General features: G+C 42.5%; 3 protein-coding genes across 3 annotated transcripts; 2 read left to right on the forward strand and 1 right to left on the reverse strand.

Moving 5' to 3' along the window:
* Positions 1–1,099: 1,099 nt before the first annotated feature.
* LOC129757157 (uncharacterized) lies at positions 1,100–3,033 on the forward strand. Its single transcript, XM_055754284.1, has 3 exons — positions 1,100–1,300; positions 1,358–2,590; positions 2,650–3,033. The coding sequence occupies exons 1-3, from the start codon at positions 1,209–1,211 to the stop codon at positions 2,981–2,983; spliced, it is 1,659 nt and encodes a 552-aa protein (XP_055610259.1). The 5' UTR covers positions 1,100–1,208; the 3' UTR covers positions 2,984–3,033.
* LOC129757159 (transcription factor grauzone-like) lies at positions 3,003–6,265 on the reverse strand. Its single transcript, XM_055754285.1, has 4 exons — positions 6,066–6,265; positions 5,821–5,997; positions 3,343–4,512; positions 3,003–3,280 (listed from the first exon to the last, which is right to left on the reverse strand). The coding sequence occupies exons 2-4, from the start codon at positions 5,935–5,937 to the stop codon at positions 3,110–3,112; spliced, it is 1,458 nt and encodes a 485-aa protein (XP_055610260.1). The 5' UTR covers positions 5,938–5,997; positions 6,066–6,265; the 3' UTR covers positions 3,003–3,109.
* A 10,392-nt stretch (positions 6,266–16,657) lies between these two features.
* LOC129756897 (uncharacterized) lies at positions 16,658–21,067 on the forward strand. The gene is made up of 2 exons (XM_055753944.1): positions 16,658–20,321; positions 20,383–21,067. The coding sequence occupies exon 1, from the start codon at positions 16,706–16,708 to the stop codon at positions 20,168–20,170; it is 3,465 nt and encodes a 1,154-aa protein (XP_055609919.1). The 5' UTR covers positions 16,658–16,705; the 3' UTR covers positions 20,171–20,321; positions 20,383–21,067.
* Positions 21,068–21,755: the final 688 nt, after the last annotated feature.

A 21,755-nucleotide genomic window follows, 5' to 3' on the forward strand; every position in this document is an offset into this window, starting at 1 on the left:
GCTCTCTAAAGGTATTTTTGATCAATTTGTTCCTGAACTCTGAGCCCTTCCACCGCTCCCTATCAGGCTCTCAACGCCGCTCTGGGGTAGGGACCACTTTGAAAACCACTGATTTGAATGAAGAGATAACTCGTAAAAAATTAAAAGGCGCTCTAATTCTCGCGTGCGCAGCTAGTTTTTATGCTTTCTTGTAATAAAGCTGTTTACATTTTGTTTTATACATCGATGGTTATGAAAGCTCATACTAACGGGATCGACTGATGCATCATCCAAAAAAAATGAATAATTATTATTTTACGAACACGCCGTAATAATATGTACATTTACGGCGTGTTCGTAAACTGATTTGTTTGGGTGATGCATCGATTTGTTTGGTTGATGTCAAATCACTTTCCAATGCTTTTGCATACAGTTTGTTTAATTTACGAACGCCAACATCGATAGAAAAAATCACTTCGATAGAAAAAATCAATTTACGAACACGCCGTTAATGCTTGATTAGTATTTTTTCATTAGCGTGTTGTCTACAGGTGCTCGTGTTGAGATGTAAGCCGATTCTGGCTTGTAGAGTTAATGCTAGAGCCCAATAGATGTCAGCCAAGTCGCATGTTCAGAAAATAACATTCGTTGCATACAGGGATGCCAGGTGTTGAGGATAAAAAATCTGGGCAATTTTGAAAAACAGTCTGTGTGTGTCTGTGCACAAGGAAGATCACAAATTTGATACTGAACAAGAAGTTTTTCGATGCGTGTGAGGTGGGGGGGTGGGTATTCGGGTTATTTTCGAGTTGAGAACTACATAACTAACACTGTTTCCTACCACGTACCATGCCAAAAAAAATGTTTATGAATGATTGGTCGAATACCCATGAATACAAGCGAGATTTTCAGTCTAATCTGGCACTTCAGGATCAAATCCGATACATGAATACTGATTTCATCACTCAATTTCAAAAGTCTGTAAAATCTGGGCACTCTGATAAAAAATCTGGGCAAAATCTGTGTCTGACCAATATCTGGACGAAGGGTCAAAAGTCTTGCTTTTACAGACAAATCTGGGCACCTGGCAACACAGGTTGCATACGTCCTCTTGAAAAATTGTGTTAACAATAACAACGCAACGATTCACCGCATGTTTTCGAAACGATCGCACATTTCTGCAGGTAACGTAATTTATTTTAACAGAAAGTTGTTCTACAAAAGGTGCCATGAAAAAACTTGTGAGTTCGGAGGACACTTCAGTTAGTTCCATAGATCAGAAACGGAGGGAACATTCTCATATATCAGCTTGGAAGGACAAGTATGTTTTAAATGCGATTCCAGTCAATGATCTTATAATATTCGCTTCGCTTTTTAGAGATGAATTCCAGCAAGTTTATAATCAAATCTACCGCTCCCCGAAATCCGACACCGCTTCCAGAGAGCAAGCCCTACGTCAGTTGAAAGTGTGGAAGATTCGGCAATACCGCCAAACTCCGATCAGTGTGCAATGTACACTGGCGGTGCTGGAAGTGCAGGTATGCGATGAAAAATGTCAAAAGGAAGGCAAGGAAGAAAATGTGACCGAAATACGTAGCCTGTATGCGGGGGCGTTTACACGATTCATAAATTTCATTACCGAGTCTCGGCAGGAAAGTGGTGCAGGCCGTAAAGGTTCCATGGCCGATCGGGTGAAAGAGGTTGGCATTGAAGGATTTTTAGTAGAACTTCGGCACTTGTGTGCTCATAGTTCCGTCTCAATTTCGTTGGACGTTTTCCGGAAATCAGCCGAATATTGTATGAAATGGCTACAAACTAACTTCTGGGACAGAGAGTTGGAATCAATTCAAAGTTGCGATTCCCAACAAATAAAAGGCAACACGTTAGGGTCCAAGTATGTGGAAGACCTTAAATACTTAGCTCAAATCTATGATATCGTCACAAAAGCACTGCATAAAGGATGTAAAACATTAAGTGGAGCAGAAACAGAACTTTCACCGGAACACTTCAAACTGCTGCAAGATCACTGCAAGGCGAATAAAACGGACCTGTTGAATTCTTTGGCATTCGATGTGGTCCATTATTTGGCAGAAAAAATTCAGCTTCCCAAATGCCCGGAAACCGTTACAACGGTTTGTAAAACCTTTCTTAATTGTAACTACTTTCTGGAGGCCCCCGCTAAAGGTAACACTCAAGGTCTAGCCAGAATCCATCAATTTTTCATACAGACGCTTGTGGCCGAGGGTTATGTGCAAACATTTCTAGAAAAACTGTTGGAAATGTGCGAAAACGATCAGGAACAGGTCGATCGTCGTATGGGTGCTCGATATTGGGCGACAGAAATTGCACTGGCTTTTCGACTATTGAAAAAGTTTAAAAAATTGCTTAAGACTCTACCGCACGATTCGTTTCGTTTTAGCAAACGAGAACACACAAGAAAAATGTCGAAAAAAGTGAAAGCATTGTATCAGAACAAATTGAGGGTAGATTTACAGAATACCATCCTTATTGGTATGTCAATCGATTGCCCGTGGCATTTGCGATTATCTAGGAGCTATCTGATGGAGCGCCTTCTGCACGTTAATGAATATACCAAGGACGTACTGCCGATGTATGTATCAGAAAACATAATACTTATATGAAGTATCCCAACAAAAATTTCTTTTTTAGTATTTTAGCCCTTGCGGAGCCCACGCTGACACTGGACCAAAGAGAACTTATCGAATCGGCAGCCGAAAAGTACACCGTCAACTACTTGGTGGCACTGAACGAGGACGATGGAAGCACGGAAAATGATACGAAATCCAAAAACACAACGGCCGCTCGTAAGAGGGATCACTCTCAGGTGTATACTCTGGATGATGTTTTAAGCAGCACGGAACCCAGCGGGAAGCGTGCGCGAAATCAGGATGCTGTCGTTAGCTGCGGCGTTTGGAATCAGGTAAATTCGGATGATATGCTCGATTGGGCCAAATGTCCCCTGGGGAGACTTATTTGGGATTAGGAATTCGCTATTAAGTGACTAAAGTTGTCTGTAAGCTTAGGTGGTTTCGCCTATTCATAAATACAACTAATACTAATACTGAAAACATCAGGAGTACATGTCTTAAACATCTAGTTGAAGAAGATATTAAGATTGGGATTTAGGTGCACGAGACTCGTCAGCTAGACGTTTCTTTTCCGCCCATTCTGTCGGATGAGTTTTTTTGACGTGAGTATACAGGTTCGCTTTAGAGTTCATCGACGTTCCACAATAATCGCAACTATAGAGCCGTTCCCCCGTGTGGATTGTCCGATGTTCCTGTTGGTAGAAAATATTCGGATTGGTAAAATCGAATCATATAAAGAAAGATAAAGCTTCACCTTAAGATTACTAGCTCGCTTGAACTGCTTCCCGCAGAAATCACACTCGAATTTGGCCCGGACATGCACCAAGCGTTTGTGATCAAATAATGCTCGCGAATTGGGGTATTGCTGATGACATACGTCACATTCGTGCGTTTGGGCTCGTTCATAGTGGGAAAATTGTAAATGTTTCTGCAGCCCTCGTTCGCCTTTCAACCACTTTTGACAAATGTGGCATTGTAACTTTTTGTGTACTTCTATGCCCATGTGCTCTTTAACGTGCCGATCGAAGCACAGCTTGTTAAGAAATTCTTGACCACAGGCGTCGCAAATCATTCGTCGGTCCACATTGCTGTGTTTATTGATGATGTGGATAGCCAATGATTGGCTATTCGAAAGCATCATATCGCAATGTGGGCATTGAACCTTCTCATGCCGCATCAAATGGGCCCTGAGCAATCCCTTTTGACTAAATTCCTTCGGACAACGATCGCATTTGAAGTGTTTATCTTCCTGCTTGGCGTGCATTGCAACCCTGTGCATTCGTAGGTTTTTGTAACTTTTGTTACAAATCTCGCACAGCTCCCCGTCTGGACTTATGTGAGTTTGCATATGTTGCACCAACTTAAAGCGCCGATAGATTTTTTTCTTACAACAAACCACATATCCGGGCTGCAGGTGAATTTCTTTGAAATGACTCAGTAATAATTTGAAATTTTCCGCTTTGTGCTCACACAATTCGCAAATCATCTGGAAGAAATCGTTTAAAGTTTTATCTTCTTGTTCGATTTGTTCCTTGTTTTTCTGTTTTCGTGAGCACCCCTCGTTTTCCGTTTTAATTTTCTTTTCCTTGCCCTTCCTAGATTGTTTTTTCCTCGGAGCACATCTTCGACGCTTAGTGGGAAGTTCGTAGCTATCGGCAAAAACTTCCATATCACTGAAGTTATCGCTGTCTGTGAGCATTTCCTGTTTCGGTTCCAATGGTAAATCCGACTCACCATCTTCTTGTTCCAATGGTTCAGATTTGATGAGCGACTCCGTGTTGGTGCTACAGTTGACATCAGTGGACAGTGCAATACTGAGATTATCTTGGTTTTGACGAACTTTCTCGGCATATTGATAAAATTCCGCAATGACAAACGTGCAGGTTGAACACACGCTGCTAGAGCACCCTGATTTTGGTTCAATCTGAAAGACATCCGATCATAAGTGTTCTAGATTTTGATAGATACACATTTGAGAGACTGCATTTCTCGCGTGAGCTTTCATTACGTCGAATGAAACAAAATTTGAAAAACTGAGATATTCACTAAAAAAGCTTCATTATAACATTATCTACCTATGTGATTGATAAAACAATCAATTTAAACCCTTTTAATATATAAAATTTAAGACTTCCAAAATGACGAATGAAACAAAACCTTGATTGCCAATTTCAATGTTGCTTACGTCCCTTCTTCCAAACGGCGAATGTGCAGAGGAAGAAAACACTAGCACATTCGCTATGGATTCCATGAGCAAACAAGTGTAGGTATACAGGTAGAGGTTTTCAGAATATCAACCTGGCAATGAATATTATTTCAGATTCTTCTTTTCAAGCGTTCTTAAATCGATACTCAAGCAGGCTTTGGAACGCTGTAAAATAATGCAGCAAGGAAAAGAAACCGAACAGCAGCAGTAGCAGCAAACCTAACTACTAACTGCATCAGGCTGAGCGGCAGCAGCCTGCTGCTGTTAGTCATCCAATCACCCGATTCACACTTTTATTACGCATTCACTAATAAATTTACCGCTGCACTGGACAACTCAATAAGTTAAAATTCACTATGCCGAGAAAATTGAAAATTTACCGATAATTGCCTCAGAAACATTTGGGCGTAAGTGCAGACAAATTTCCCCTCCAGCTGGTCGGCAACAGAAAGCTGATCAGCAGCAGCGAGCTGGTTTGACCGATGGCGCACCCGGTTCACACATTTCATTATGCATTTACTCACCAATTTACCGCTACACTAGATTTTTCACTTATTAAACAGCCACTACGCCGAGAAAATTGAAAATTTCCCATAGTATTTGCATCAGAAACATTTGGGCGTAAGTGCAAGTTGAACGAATCAAAGGACGAAAGAAAAGAGACGAATGAAACAAATTTCCCCTCCAAACGACGAATGTGTTCAGACGTATGAACGATTTATGTTTGAATATGTCGTATGTTTCTCTATGATTAAAAAATAGCTCTAAAAATTGTAAAAAAATAAATTCATAATGTGGAATATCTGACACAATTAGTTTCCATGAATATTGCGTATTTTTTGAAGGGTTATCGGCGGAGGAATGAAAATAGGATTTGAAAAACACTCTTCAAATTTCAGAAGCGTTTTTTTCGGTTCGGTGTTTCTGTTTCATTCGACGTAATGAAAGCTCACGCGAGATTTATATTATAATTTTTCATAGGTCAAATTTCCAGTATTCCATTTGATAGATAGTATTGAAACTAACCGGAAAATAGAATACGTTCTTCATTTGTTCCTGGAGGTCTGGATTCTCCAGATGACAGCTAGCACTACTCAGCTCCTCCAGACATAATCGACACCCATCAAGTTTGATCTCCATCATTCGAACCAAAATAAGGAGTTGGGGAGTTTATCAGAAAGTTCTTCAAACGGGTTCCATTATCTGAAAAAATAAAATGGTAATTTTATAAGAAAATACGAAACAATTAACCCGAAAATGACGAATGTTACCTTACAAATTACAGCTACGCAGGTATAAACAAAAATTGTAAACACATATTCAAAATACTGCTAAAACTAGTGGCCAGTAGTGAAACTAAATTAAATTCGGCTCACATCTCATTTTGAGTTTCTGATCGATCTGCGGCAGAAAAAAAGAAGGAAGCTCATTTTTCTAACTGCAGCGCCAACTGCTGTTCGCAGCTAGAACTAGCAGAAAATTTTGAATTGAATTCGAATCTGATGTATTCAAACTGAATTGTATTGTAGTTCGTCTTCATTTAAATGAAAAAATAGCTTTCAAAATACCGGAAAAACAGTTAAAGTGGTGCTTAAGTATAGCGTGCATAACTATTGACCAGTGGAACGTGGAATATCTTATCGGATGACAAGAAATGTTGAGAAAATCGGCAGATAAACTTGCGGCAAGGTAATGTAATAAGTGTGGTTAGAGTGCCAAACTGGAAACAGCAGAAGGAATACTCCACGTTGAGCTCGTTGAGCTTATAACGTGGAGATCAACGAGTTTGCTTTAGGAAATACCTACCTGAAGTGCCTGAAATACCCCAAGATGACCAAGTTCAAATATAACACCATCGATATGAAGTACGTAAGTAATTCCTCAACCTGAATTAATTTAATAGTTCATTGTAACTGGCTATACGTTTAAGCACGTTTAAGTTAAAAAATTACTAATTAAGAAAATTGACTAGTAGAGTAGTACCAAAAATTATCCATTACAAGATTCGGAACTCTTGCAGAAATCGACGGACAAAATCCAAAAGCGCCACCATCAAATTCTGCGGCAGAAATGCAACTATTCAGTAAAACACGCTAAGAAAAAAAAACAATTTATATTACACGGTTGGAAATAACTAGCATTTTGAAGGTTCATTTGCACAACAAACACACTGAGATCTTGCTCTACGTGGTCTTGGCTCTCCAAAATTAGCACGGTTTTTTGGTATCAGAGTCGTCATTCGCTATTCAAAGCTTTTTTTTACTTGAGGCCGTTCAGATACCACGTGGATAGAAAAATGCGATTTTAGATCCCCTCCTTCCTCTGCGTGGATTAGAGTGTCCGTTCCGGGATTTCCCGGGCGGGAATTCCCGGGAAATTGAAAAATTCGGGAATTCCCAATTCCCGGGAATCGTAGTTTCATTCCCGGTAATTCCCGACATGTATAAAATTCTTTCTCTGGAAAAGCCTGGAAGATGTTCTTTTTGAAAATGTAGCCATACAAAACTGATTGAGAATATGCCGATTCCTGTGGCAGTAGAGATTTTGCAGCCATTTGGTAGGTACTTTTTTTATATTCGAATAGGTAAGTTTAAAAAGATTATATGTATTTCCACACCGTATTCATTGAACGAAACCCCACAAAAGTTCGAAAAATATATGAAAAACTGCGTAGCAGGTAGACTGATTCTCGAATGTAACATTCGTGCCCTTGTTTCCCTTTGGCTTTGAAAGCCAGATAAATTTCAAATCCTCAAAATGAAGAATAAATTAGTTTTTTATATGAAGAGCAAATATGTGTTAGAAAAAAGAAAAATGGTTGGAATAATCAAACAAATAAAAACATATTTTTTAAACAACCCCTAATTGCATGGATGAATTCTTCATTTGACTTATTCAGGTTTTTTTAAAGTTCTTTATACTGTTTTTAATATATCATCGTTGAAAACAGTTTAACTTGTTTGATTAAAATAAGTTAAAAACTGTTGAATTATAGTAAGCTATGAATTATTGTATAGTATAAATAGCACGTAATGTTTGAATAAAAACTTCACTAGTTGTTCAACCTTCGAATAAACCTGTTTGCTAATAGGTTATGGACCCAGTTCACGTTACCTAACAACCGTTGCTATAGCGGTTTGTTTGCTGGAAGAAACAGTGAAAATTTTGTCAAGTCAAGTGTAAAAAAAAAACGTGTTGAACATTGAAGCAGAGATGACTTCCAACGACCGGAGTTCTCATCGAGTGGCAGTTGTTCCGAGGGCCGCAGCAAGTCACGTTAGTCTGCCGGTTACAGAAAGGCTCCGAGGACGTGAGAACTATAGTTCCTGGGCGTTTGCCATGAAAATGGTATTGATTCGCGAAGGAAGCTGGAGTGTCGTGGAAGCGGACGATGACGACTTGGTGAACCAGGAAGTGTCCCAGAGGGCGCTAGCTACCATTTGCCTTGGAATAGAACCAATAAACTACAGCTTGGTTCAGGAGGCAACTACTGCACAACAAGCGTGGGCGAATCTCAAGAGTGCTTTCCAGGACGGCGGAATGACCCGCAGAATGGGTCTGCTGCGGAAACTAACGAGTATTCGTTTGGAGGAGTGCAAGTCCGTGGAGCAGTATGTCGATGAAATTATGTCGACGAACCACAAGCTTGCAGAAGTCGGATTCAAGGTGGATGATACGTGGCTGGCGAGTATCCTTCTCATGGGTTTGCCGGAGAACTATGAGCCCATGATAATGGGGCTGGAGGCGTCCGGGACGAACATCACGGCTGATGCAGTTAGGGCAAAGATTTTGCAGGATGTTAAGGTTCATTCTGTGGCAAAGTCGTCGAATTTGAAAAGTGCGTTCATCAGCAATCAAAAACGGTCGTCCAAAGGTAGAGCGAATGTGAAATGCTTCAAGTGCAACAGAATGGGGCATTTTGCATCAGAGTGCCCGAGCAAACAGGATCAAGGCAATCCAGGAAGTTCCAGAACATTCAAGAAGCAGTCCAGGAATTCCGCTTTCTCAGCAAGGGTGCAACCAAATCAGTGCGATAAGTGGTTGTTTGATTCCGGGGCGACGACCCACATGTGTCGTCAGGAAACGATGATATCGGGCAGCAGAAAGATGTCAGAAACCATCCACGTGGCCAACGGCGATGAAATTCCGGTGGTTGCCATTGGAAACGTTGAACTCGAAGCAGCAGTTGAAGGTACATCTTGCTCTCTTACGTTGAATGATACTCTTTGTGTTCCAGATATCGCCGTTAACTTACTTTCGGTGAGCCAAATCTGCAAAAGAGGTCATAAGGTTATCTTCATGAGCGATTCTTGTGAAGTGGTCAACGTCCGCTCAGGTGAGCTGGTCGCGGTGGGAGCAGAAGATGGTGGTCTATATCAGCTGAACGCGGTCAGGAAGCCGACTGCGTGTGTTGCTGCTACCGGAGGAGAACTGCAATTGTGGCATCGTCGCTTGGGTCATTTGAACGTGCAGAGCCTGAAACAGTTGAGAAATTTGGCCACAGGTGTGAAGTTCCGTGATGCAAATATGGAGCATTGCGTACCATGTATCGAGGGCAAACATCAAAGGCAGCCTTTCAAAGCGTTGGGAATCCGAGCCAAGGAAGTTCTGGAGTTGGTTCATTCGGATCTGTGTGGTCCGATGGAGCAAGAATCGATCGGTGGAAGTAAATACTTCATTACTTTCATCGATGATTGCAGCCGCAAGACGTTTGTATATTTCTTGCAATCCAAGAAAGAAGCCCTGAGCGCGTTTCAAGATTTCAAGGCGTTCGTCGAGACTCAAACAGGTTTGAAACTGAAACGTTTGAGAAGTGACAATGGAAAGGAGTACGTCGGGCAGAAGTTCTTCAAGTTCCTCAAGGCGAATGGGATCAGCCACGAATTGACGGTACCGTACAATCCAGAGCAAAACGGGTTGGCAGAACGAATGAATCGAAGCATCATTGAGCGAGCGAAGGCAATGCTGTTCGACGCTGGCATGGACAAACGATTTTGGGCCGAAGCAGTTGGTACAGCGGTTTACTTAATCAACCGATCGCCATCCAAGGGAGTCCAGGTTACGCCGGAAGAGAAATTCACAGGGATTCGACCAGATCTGTCGCACCTGCGAGTTTTCGGCACAGCAGCGATGGCTCACGTACCAAAAGTGAGAAGGAAGAAATGGGATCCGAAATCTCAATCCTGTTTATTCATCGGGTATGCCACCAACGCCAAAGGGTACCGAATGTACAACGAAAGAACTGGTAAGGTGTTTGTTAGCCGAGACGTGATTTTTTTGTGCGAGGGAGTTGAGAAAAACCAGAAGCCAGAAACGGAAACGGAAACTCCGATGGTGGAATTCTCGACTGAAGCAGTCGAAACGGAAATCGAACAAGAGCTTGAGGATGAGGCAAGTGAAGATGAATCTATCTGGTGTGATTCAACTTTCACGGGTGACGAAGACTACGAAACGACGGTGGAATCTGGAGCGGAGTCAACCAGCGCATCATCTGCGCTCCCTCCGCATTCAGAAGATCCACAGCCTACGGGGGTGGTCAGGCGCAGCGCGAGGGAGCGCCGGTTACCAGGCAAGTATGCTGATTATGAAGTTACGTACAGTGTCTTCCCTAAGAAATTCGATTTTCCTCAGCATCCGAAAACTGATGGTGTTCGTCGCAATTTAAGAAAACCTACTGCGCTCCCCTCACGATCAGAAGAGTCCGTTGGCGAGCAACATGATTCGAGGCACAGTGATCGGGAGCGCCCGATCACAGGCAAGTTTTCTCCCAAATCAACATTAGGCCAGAAATTTCCGCAGATTTCCCTTTCACAGCCAATCACCGAGCCTGAAAGCTTCGGGGAAGCGATGCGGCATCCACAACGAGAACGATGGACCGAGGCCATGCAGATGGAGTATAAGTCGCTGGAGAGAAATGGAACCTGGGAGATGGCCAACTTACCGGAAGGACGAAAGGCTTTGAATAACAAGTGGGTGTTCAAAGTGAAAACCAACGCAGACGGTTCCATTGAAAGGTTTAAGGCGAGACTGGTTATCAAAGGGTGTTCCCAGGTCCAAGGCATCGACTATTCGGAGACCTATTCCCCGGTCGTCCGTTACGCTACAATTCGATATTTGCTGGCGAAGGCGGTTGAGCTGAACTTGGAGATCCACCAACTCGATGCAGTGACAGCGTTTCTTCAGGGCGAACTCCAGGGCGAAGAAATTTACATGCGCCAACCAGAAGGTTTCGAGGACGGAACGAAACGTGTTTGTCGTCTGAAGAAAGCGTTATACGGTCTCAAGCAGGCCAGCAGGGTCTGGAATCGTAAGCTGGACAAGGAATTGCGGAAGATGGGTCTATCTCGATCAGCACATGATACGTGCGTCTACTATCGAGCGGAAGGATCCAAGGTGCTGATATTGACGGTGTACGTGGACGATTTTCTCATTTTCTCAAATGATGAGAAGATGGTCACTAAGGTGAAGCAAGGATTAGCATCAAAATTCCAAATGAAGGATCTTGGAGTGGCTCAACAAATCCTTGGGCTACGAATCACCAGAAAAGAAGGCGAGATTGGAATTGACCAGGAAAGCTACATCGACGATATCCTGGCGAGGTTCAATATGTCGGAGTGTAATCCTGTTCAGACCCCTTTGGATCACACTCAGAAATTGACAAAAGAGATGTGTCCAAAGTCCGAAGAAGAAGTGGAGCGGATGAAGCGTGTTCCATTCCGTGAACTGATGGGGAGTCTACAGTTTCTGGCCCAATGTACCAGGCCGGACATCATCCATGCTGTGAATGCCGTTAGCAGCTACTGTTCTAATCCTGGAGAAGCCCACTGGACAGCAGCAAAGAGGATCTTGCGGTATTTGCGCGGAACGAAATCCTTGAAGTTGGTTTACTCGAGGCAACACGCGAGTCAGTTCAATGCTTTCAGCGATGCTGACTGGGGTAACGATCCTGAAACGAGGCGGTCAACAAGCGGTTACGTTATCCTGGTCAATGGTGGTGCGGTGGCTTGGAGCTCTCGAAGACAACCGACGGTAGCCCTATCCACAACGGAAGCAGAGTACATGGCATTGGCGGCCATCACTCAAGAGGCTATATGGTGGCGTGGTCTTATTGCGGAGTTGACTGGGACGTCTATGGCAATTCCGGTTCGCTGTGACAACAAGAGCGCGATAAACCTGGCGGAGAAGGAGATGGGTTACTCTTCAAGAAGCAAGCACATAGATATCCGCCATCACTTCGTCCGAGAGCAGGTGGAATCGAAAGCTATTGTTTTGTCCCATGTTTCCTCAAAACAACAAGCTGCAGACATCTTCACGAAAGCTGTTCCAGTTCCCAAATTCATCGAAGCTAGAAATAGTTTGGGGATTTATAAATTATAGCTTAAGGGGGGATGTTGAATTATAGTAAGCTATGAATTATTGTATAGTATAAATAGCACGTAATGTTTGAATAAAAACTTCACTAGTTGTTCAACCTTCGAATAAACCTGTTTGCTAATAAAAACATTATGAAGAGTACATTCTGAACAAATTATGGGCTTGTATGCACGAAAAGTTCGATAAGCTATGTATATTTCAGTCGAAGTGCATATATTTCACATGTTTTTTAATATTTCCTGGGATCTCGGGAATTCCCGGGAAACAGGCCACCAGATTTCCCGATTCCCGGGAAAGGGAAAATGGCCGGGAAATGGACACTCTAGCGTGGATGTTTGGCAAACCCTAAACTAGGCTTGCCAGATACTTTTTGAAAAAAGCGAGACATTTCATGAAAAAAAAGCCGGACACAGCCGAAAAAGCGGGACATTAAAGAAACTCTTAAAACGTTCGTCGCCACGGCACCCATATTTGGGTGACGGGTGTATTTCCTGGGGGGCCCGTCACATCAAAAATCGTGTGACGCTCTCTTACTTGATTGTACCGCTCAGCTTCGCCACACAATTCAAATATGCACGCAGCGAAAAAGTTTTTTATTTCAAAGGAAAGTGCCGCAAAAACAAAGGATTTTTTCCTTTGGTTTTGGGACAAATAAAAATTCTTTTGGTTCAAAAGCATTTTCCTTTGTTTCAAAGAATTTTTCTTTTGAAAAATCTTTGAATCAAAATCTTAATACTTTGAAACAAAAAACAGTTTCATTTGATACAAAGTTGTTTTCGTTCGCCACAATGTTATTTAGGAGGACATATTTCCTGTTGTTTTGAAATTCCTATTAGGAATTTCAAAAAATAAAAAGAATGAAATTTATATGTTAAATTTATTTTTATTTACAACAGATGAACACTTGGCCACAAACTAGTTCACTAAAATCGATCCGGTCCAAATTTTTGGCGACCTGACCGCTGGATTTGGAGCGGTGTCATCGTGCGCAGTTTTCATCTCGGTTGAGGCATCCACGGAAACCATCCTTCGGCTCTGGTTCTGTAAAAACGCAATCACTTATAGAAAATCTTCGATATTCACTCTTTAATTAACATACTTACCATACTTCATCCTGAATCCTTCCAATATAGCTAACTCTGACCTACATATTCACAAGACCGGCCAAACTTTATTCGATTTTCCGGTTTTGTATTCTTCTTGCAAGGCAAATCAAAATATCTTTTGAATCAAAGGCTGAAGTTTTTATTTAAAGGAATCATTTCTGTTGCTGCAAGGGCAACAGATTCACTGTCACTTGACACTGACAATCTGAGAAACCGGAAAAGGGAAGAGTTCAAGAAGAGGGAAAAGGAGTGATTCGTGGTGATAGAAAAGTCGTGGAATTTGTGATTAAAAGTAGAAGAGTTGGCTTAAAGTTTGTAAAAGTAAAAAGGTGGTAGAAAGTTAAAGAGGATAGATCGCAGTAGTGCGAATTGCTGGATTAAATCAGATTTGTAGTATATAATTGGTAGGCTATAACTTTCCATTACACTCATGCGCTGAACTAATTTATAATCTAACCTATATAGGCTTGAGGAGATTTCCAACGCTGATTTGGAAAGGCAGATATACGTTCCGAAATACTCGGAAATCGTTAAGGGTTCCCATTCACTACTTAAAAGTAGAGCGTAAATATGCTAATATTATATCCTTCGCAAACGTAACTGAACCATTAATTTTTTATATCAGGAACAACAACAGTTGTTGAAGTCTTCGACTGGAAGACAATAAGTTGGTGCCGAACATAAAGTCTATAGAGCTCACTGAAATTGTAAGTAGGAAAACAGAATCAGTGGCACTTAAAATTGTTTATCTTTATATTATTTTCTTTTAGTTTGAAGCATCGCAATAAATGCTATCAAAACTCAGCCGTGCCTTTATAACTTCGGGCCAACAAACTTCAAAAATTTCAACTATGCCGAGCAGTAGTGAAGATGATTTCAACACAACGGATCTAGACAACACCTACAGCTGTCGGGAGTGCGAAAGGTCTGATTCCGCCGATAACTTAGTGGCTTGCGACAAATGCGGAGATTGGCTGCATTATTCTTGTGCTGGGGTAGGACCCGAAGTCAAGAATCAACCTTGGATGTGCAACAAGTGTTCGCCTCCCCCACCGAAGGCTCCATCAATCCGTTCGACTACATCTGCCCGGAAAGCGAAGCTCGAGTTGGAGCTTAGGCGTCTGGAAGAACAGGAGCAGATCGCTCAACGGTTTTTAGACGAAAAATATAAAAAAATAGAAGAAGCAATCCACGAGGAAGAAGAAGATCGTCGCAGCGAGAAAACACGCAAGGAAGTACCAGCAAATGAAAAGCATAAACGAACCGCGGAATGGGTAATCAGTCATTCCGGTTCTGAAGAGGCACCCAGAAGATCGAAACCACCAACAAGCAGGATTGGAGCCAATGACGATCAGAAAGTGGATAAAGGCGAAAAGGAAAAGCTGTCCGAAAAGATGCTAAATAGCTTACAACTACAACTACAATCATGCCAGGGAGCTGCAGGACCGACAGCAGAACAGCTTCAAGAGCTACAGGAAACGCTGAAATTGTGTCAACTCGAATTAGCGGAAAAGAAAACTGGAAGGCCAATAAGCCAGGGCCGCCTTCAGGAACACAGAAGACAATTGAAACCAAATGAACTGGTACCATCAGCATCATTGTCGGCAATGGAATCAAAATATCGCCTACAGAATCCTCATTCTCAATCACAGCCACCATTAACCGGACCTGCAGCGAAGGGAGCGATACCGAAAACAAACTCCCACCGTTCGAAGTTAACAGGTAGAAGTGTCGGAATGATGCCACGTATTCCTGAACACGCAACTGAGTCATTGCAACAGAAAACAGATATCCAAGAACGTCAAGATGATAACTGCTTGATTAATTCTTCAGCACTAGCATTTGAATTCGACCAACAAATTGATCATAATACACCATACCGGCTAACCAACACCGTACCAACAAAGCAACAGATGGCCGCTAGAAAAACATTCGGTGGGAACTTACCGACCTTTTCCGGAAACCCGGTAGACTGGCCAGTGTTTTTCAGTCATTACACATTCACCTCGGAAGCATGCGGATTCAATGACGGCGAAAATATGCTTCGACTGCAACGTTGTCTCACAGGTGCAGCCTGGGAATCAGTTCGAAGTCGATTAATCTTGCCTGCTTCAGTACCAGCCGTTATTGAAACGCTACGGGAGAGATTCGGGCAACCTGAACTAATAATTGAATCATTGATAGACAGAGTTAAACACACCGCACCTCCAAGGGCCGATAGAATAGCTTCCTTTATCGATTTTGGCACAATGGTACAAGCCCTATGTGACCACATTGAAGCTGCCGATTTGAGGGAGCATTTGTCTAACCCGACACTGTTAAAGTATTTGGTCGGAAAATTACCAGACGACTATAAAATGCAATGGGGTCGTTACCGTCGAGTCAGCGATACCGTTAACCTACAGACGTTTGGCTCATTTATGAACGAAATAGTTGCAGATGCTGTTAGTGTGACTCCGTACCCGAAAGAATTCCCAACGCGTTATTCCAAACCCCGGCCTGATCGACACTACTTTCACTCGGTTACCGGGGGGAGTAACAATAGCGAGGAAGCCGAACTTGAAGGAGTGCCGTCATCCGTAATGACGAGAATTGAGTGTGCCGTTTGCCGGAAAGAGGGACATCGTTCTAAAGATTGCAGAGAGTTCCGCTCACTGACTGTAGACGAAAGATGGACGCGCATCAATAATTTGAACCTCTGCCGGACCTGTCTTTACAGTCATGGACGTAGGACTTGTCGGAATAATAATCGATGTGGAACAAACGGCTGCGACCAGCGCCATCATCCTCTCCTACACAGGATTCTCAAGCCTACGATAGACACGTCCTTGAATGAAGTTACCCCTGTCATTCATCAGTTTCACCAAGCTTCTACACCATCTCTTTTATACCGAATCATTCCAGTTATACTTCATAAAGGGAAGGTATCAGTTAAGACTCATGCATTTATTGATGAGGGATCCTCGTTGACTATGCTCGAGACTGATCTCGCGAATAAACTGGGATTAAAAGGCTCGGTACGACCCTTGTGTCTGCAATGGACGGGCGACGTGACCCGGACAGAATTCGAATCGCAACGTGTCTCGTTTGAAATTTCGGAGAAAGAGGGGTCCAAACGATATACTTTAGAAAACGTTGGAACCATCAAATCCTTAAATTTACCGGACCAAACCTTATCAGTAAATGAGCTCAAGGAGCGATACAACCACCTACGTGGGTTGCCAATCATCGGTTATCAAAACGCGAATCCTCAATTGCTTATTGGAGTTGATCATTTGAGCCTGGTGGTCCCCTTAAAAGCACGTGAAGGCAGCGCTGGTGGCCCCATCGCGGTTCGCACACGCCTAGGTTGGTGCGTGTATGGCGGAACAGCCAGCAAGACCACGACAACTCGCAACTATCATATTTGCGAATGTGAAAGCGACACAAGAATGGATGATGCTTTAAAATGCTATTTCGAAAGTGAAGAAGTGGGAACAACAACAACAAAAACCGAGTTGAGTGATATGGACCAACGTGCAATGCAGCAATTGAAAGATGCAACCGTCTTGGTGGGAGATCGCTACGAATCTGCCCTATTGTGGAAGTACGACCATGTTGAGCTTCCAGATAGCTACCCTATGGCAGTAAGTAGGTTGCGATGTCTGGAGAGAAAGATGGAAAAAGACCCTGCTCTCAAAGCAAATGTTACCCGACAAATATTGGAGTACCAACAAAAAGGATTTTGCCACCGTGCAACCCGTGCGGAACTGGAAGCTGCCGATCCAAAACGAACTTGGTACCTTCCGCTGGGGGCTGTAACCAACCCGAAAAAGCCCGGAAAAGTGCGCCTTATTTGGGATGCTGCCGCTAAAGTTGAGAAGGTGTCGCTCAATTCTGTATTACTGAAGGGACCAGATCTACTGACCCCACTCCCTACGGTACTTTTCCGATTCCGTCAATTCCCTATAGCCGTGTGTGCGGATATCAGGGAAATGTACCACCAAATACTCATCCGTGAAGTAGATCGAAATTCGCAAAGGTTCCTATGGTGCGATGATCCTAGTCAGACCCCGGAGATCTTTTTGATGGATGTGGCCACCTTTGGCGCGAGCTGTTCGCCAGCAATAGCGCAATTTGTTAAGAACACCAATGCCCGCCGGTTTGAACAACAATACCCAGACGCCGTAAGGGAGATTACCGAAGGGCATTACGTTGACGATTGCGCTACTAGCTTCCGGAATGTGGAGGAAGCAAAAACAATATCTTGGCAAATCAGATACATTCACCAGCGCGGGGGTTTCGATCTTAGAAACTTCAGTTCTAACAGTAGCGAAGTCCTTCATTATTTGGGGGAGAAAGATACAGGAGCTGTGAAAAATTTGATTCCGGAAAACGATGACACAACTGAGCGTGTCTTGGGCTTACTGTGGGACACGACTCAAGATAAACTCAAGTTTCCTACAACGATGCGTTGTGACATAGCAAACATTATTGAACACGGACTGAAACCAACCAAGCGAGAAATTTTAAGATGTGTCATGTCACTTTTCGATCCCCTTGGATTATTATCCCCCTACTTGATCTTCGGCAAAATATTGATGCAGGAAATTTGGCGGAAAGGCGTCGGCTGGGATGAAAAGATCGACGACGAATCATTCGAGTTGTGGAGCAAGTGGACGAAGGTACTGGAAAGTATTAACGACATCGGAGTTCCTCGGTGCTATTTTACAGAGGTTGCGCAAGAGGTAGAAATTCATACATTCACGGACGCAAGTGAAGCGGCATACTCGTGCGCCACATATTTCCGCTTTGTAAGACCAACCGGTCCAGCCGAAATTGCGCTAGTCGGTTCAAAGACTAAGGTAGCACCACTGAAACCTTGGTCAATTCCTCGTCTTGAGCTTCAAGGCTGCGTTCTGGGTGCTCGATACACCCGATTCATCGAAGAAGCTCATTCACTGCGCATCTCAAAACGAGTTATGTGGTCCGACTCGAGTACGGCGTTAAGTTGGATAAACTCAGATCCACGGAAGCTTCATCGTTTCGTTGCATTTCGCATCACAGAAATATTGGAATTGACTAACCGAAATGAGTGGAGATGGGTTCCGACAAAGCAGAACCCAGCTGATGAAGCGACGAAATGGGGTGTTGGACCTCATTTTAACGATAAAAGCATCTGGTACAGTGGGCCCGAATTTCTTGCGTATCCAGAAGACCAGTGGCCCGTAAAAAAAATTGTACTTCCCCCGACCGCAGAGTTACGCCCTTGTTTTGCACACTGTGAAATCATTTTGCCAGAACTACAAATCCCCGTCGAAAGGTTTTCAATGTGGAATCGTCTGTTAAGAACCACTGCATACATGCATCGTATTTTTTCCAAACCGAATTATTCAGATGATAAACGCCCATTAGAAATCCTCACGCAAGATGAATTAAGAAAGGCAGAACGAACCTTGTTCAAACAAGTACAGTGGCAGTCATACCCGGATGAAATGGTTACGTTATCAAAGTATAAACAAAATCCAAAAGGACAACACTTTATCGATAGTTCCAGCAGTATATATCAACTTTCCCCATTCCTCGATGAACACGGAATTCTCCGAATAGATGGGAGAATCGCAAAGGCGCCGAAAACTAAACTGGACTGTAAGTATCCCATTATTTTATCGAAAAACCATCGAGTCACGTATTTGCTTGTCGATGACTATCATCGAAGATTCAAACATGGCAATAATGAAACCATAGTAAATGAAATAAGACAGCGGTTTCATGTCACCTCGATTCGAGGGTTCGTCAAGGATGTCGTGAAGAAATGCCAACTATGTAGAGTGCGGAATTCACGTCCAATAATACCTAGAATGGGGCCGCTTCCGTTAGCTCGACTGTCTTCTGGTTCCCGTCCCTTCACGTACGTAGGGGTCGATTATTTCGGGCCGCTACAGGTTAAAGTAGGAAGAGCGAGTGTTAAAAGATGGGTAGCACTTTTCACCTGCCTCACGATCAGAGCAGTACATCTTGAGGTGATCTATAGTCTGACTACGGAAGCTTGTATCATGGGAATACGTCGATTCATTGCTCGTCGCGGTGCGCCAGTGGAGTTTCATAGCGACAACGGAACGAATTTTCAAGGCGCGGAAAGATTGTTACGAGAACAGATAAACGTGGGGCTGGAGTCAACATTTACCAATAGAAATACCAAATGGTGCTTCATTCCACCAGGTGCCCCCCATATGGGCGGAGCATGGGAAAGAATGGTACGCTCTATCAAGCTTGCAATGTCGGATGCCTACAATGAAAATCTAGATGACGAACGCCTACTCACCCTCCTCATCGAAGCTGAGTTTATAGTAAACTGTCGACCGCTGACTTATTTGCCATTGGGCTCGGCGGAACAAGAAGCACTTACTCCTAACCACCTACTGCTAGGCAATTCAACAGGAGTTCATCAACCGGAAGCGCGTGGAGTCTGCGATCGTAAGTTACTGAGTCATTCGTGGGATGTACTCCAGAAACAGATAAGTTCATTCTGGAAAAGATGGACACTCGAATACCTTCCAACTCTTACAAAAAGAACGAAGTGGTTCGGGGAGACAAAAAACATCGAAAAAGGAGAGCTGGTCATAATTGTTGAAGGTTCCAGACGTAACAACTGGGCCAGAGGTCGAGTACTGGAAGTGGTTCCGTCACCAGATGGACGAATTCGGCAGGCGATTGTGCAACTAGCATCCGGTAGTATATGTCGCCGCCCTGTATCGAAGTTGGCAGTGTTGGAAGTACAGGACGGAAGTGGAACCAGTCTCGGATTCCACCGGGGGGAGGATGTTGCTGCAAGGGCAACAGATTCACTGTCACTTGACACTGACAATCTGAGAAACCGGAAAAGGGAAGAGTTCAAGAAGAGGGAAAAGGAGTGATTCGTGGTGATAGAAAAGTCGTGGAATTTGTGATTAAAAGTAGAAGAGTTGGCTTAAAGTTTGTAAAAGTAAAAAGGTGGTAGAAAGTTAAAGAGGATAGATCGCAGTAGTGCGAATTGCTGGATTAAATCAGATTTGTAGTATATAATTGGTAGGCTATAACTTTCCATTACACTCATGCGCTGAACTAATTTATAATCTAACCTATATAGGCTTGAGGAGATTTCCAACGCTGATTTGGAAAGGCAGATATACGTTCCGAAATACTCGGAAATCGTTAAGGGTTCCCATTCACTACTTAAAAGTAGAGCGTAAATATGCTAATATTATATCCTTCGCAAACGTAACTGAACCATTAATTTTTTATATCAGGAACAACAACAGTTGTTGAAGTCTTCGACTGGAAGACAATAAGTTGGTGCCGAACATAAAGTCTATAGAGCTCACTGAAATTGTAAGTAGGAAAACAGAATCAGTGGCACTTAAAATTGTTTATCTTTATATTATTTTCTTTTAGTTTGAAGCATCGCAATAAATGCTATCAAAACTCAGCCGTGCCTTTATAACTTCGGGCCAACAATTTCTTCAAGTTAAAAACATTTTCCTTTGGTTCAAAAAAAGTTGACTTTGTTTTAAAAGAAATAAGCTCAATTAACATTTATTTAGAATCAAAGTATTTGCTTAAATTCAAAATCCAAAAATATTTAGTTCAAAGAATTAATTCTTTGTTTCAAAAAATATTTTTTTGAATCAAAAACTAAAGTTTTTGGTTCAAATAAAACAGGAGTTAGATTCAAAAAAATGAATGTTTTGAAACAAAATCATTTTTGTTTTGGTTCAAAAGCCTAGTTTTCTCTGCGTGTGGGAGTTCTCCCTCTTTGCTTTCTCTCTCTGAAAATTTCTTTGGGCCCGGATAGTAAAACTACCAAAATGAGCGTGGCGACGAACGTGTTAAAAAAGCTTAATTGTGTAGCCAAACTTTTAAAACGTTTACCCCCAACCAAAGTTGTTCATAGAGAGTACACAAAGTTTTTCTTAACGCGGATTGATTTTGCTCAGTTTTTCTTACACGTGATATTAGTCGTCGTCGCGAATTAACACGTTATTTTAGAGAGAAAATGTTTCAAGTCGTACATGTAAACGGCGATATCGGATAAAAAACCTTGTATAAAAATTAGTTTGTTTGGTAATGTGTTTAAAAATTTGAAAACTTAATTGTTGAATGCGCAAAAACGAGTCAGGTTCTCAATTAAATTGAGTCAGTGGCATAGCATTTCTCCAAAAATTGGCGAAAGTATGTCAGAGTACATTTTGCAAATGTATTCCAAATTTTAACAGAAGCATATTACACGCTCGTATTTTTTCAACCATTAATGACTTTTCTTGAACCATTTTTTGCGATTTCCGATAAAACTGCCATTATTGCTGTTTTTCAATCATGACGTACGGTTCAATTTTAAGCATTTTATAAGTTCTAATGAAAAAGTCAAAAAATGGTTAAATTTCCATCGTTAAATCGCCATCTTTGCAAGCAAAATTGTTTGTTTTTACAGCTGTGCGGTGAATTCAACCTTTTGCTCTGAAG

The sequence above is a fragment of the Uranotaenia lowii genome, chromosome 3 (genome assembly GCF_029784155.1).
Source record: "Uranotaenia lowii strain MFRU-FL chromosome 3, ASM2978415v1, whole genome shotgun sequence".
Lineage (NCBI taxonomy): Eukaryota > Metazoa > Arthropoda > Insecta > Diptera > Culicidae > Uranotaenia > Uranotaenia lowii.

Bases quoted from the DNA above. Each gene is read 5' to 3' on its own strand.
- LOC129757159 (XM_055754285.1), bottom strand. From the start codon at position 5,937: ATGATGGAGATCAAACTTGATGGGTGTCGATTATGTCTGGAGGAGCTG. The intron at 4,513-5,820 runs GTTAGTTTCAAT...GATGTCTTTCAG, and splicing joins AGAACGTATTCTATTTTCCG to ATTGAACCAAAATCAGGGTG. The intron at 3,281-3,342 runs GTGAAGCTTTAT...TTCTACCAACAG, and splicing joins AGCGAGCTAGTAATCTTAAG to GAACATCGGACAATCCACAC.
- LOC129757157 (XM_055754284.1), top strand. From the start codon at position 1,209: ATGAAAAAACTTGTGAGTTCGGAGGACACTTCAGTTAGTTCCATAGAT. The intron at 1,301-1,357 runs GTATGTTTTAAA...TTCGCTTTTTAG, and splicing joins ATATCAGCTTGGAAGGACAA to AGATGAATTCCAGCAAGTTT. The intron at 2,591-2,649 runs GTATGTATCAGA...TTTCTTTTTTAG, and splicing joins ACCAAGGACGTACTGCCGAT to TATTTTAGCCCTTGCGGAGC.
- LOC129756897 (XM_055753944.1), top strand. From the start codon at position 16,706: ATGGATGATGCTTTAAAATGCTATTTCGAAAGTGAAGAAGTGGGAACA.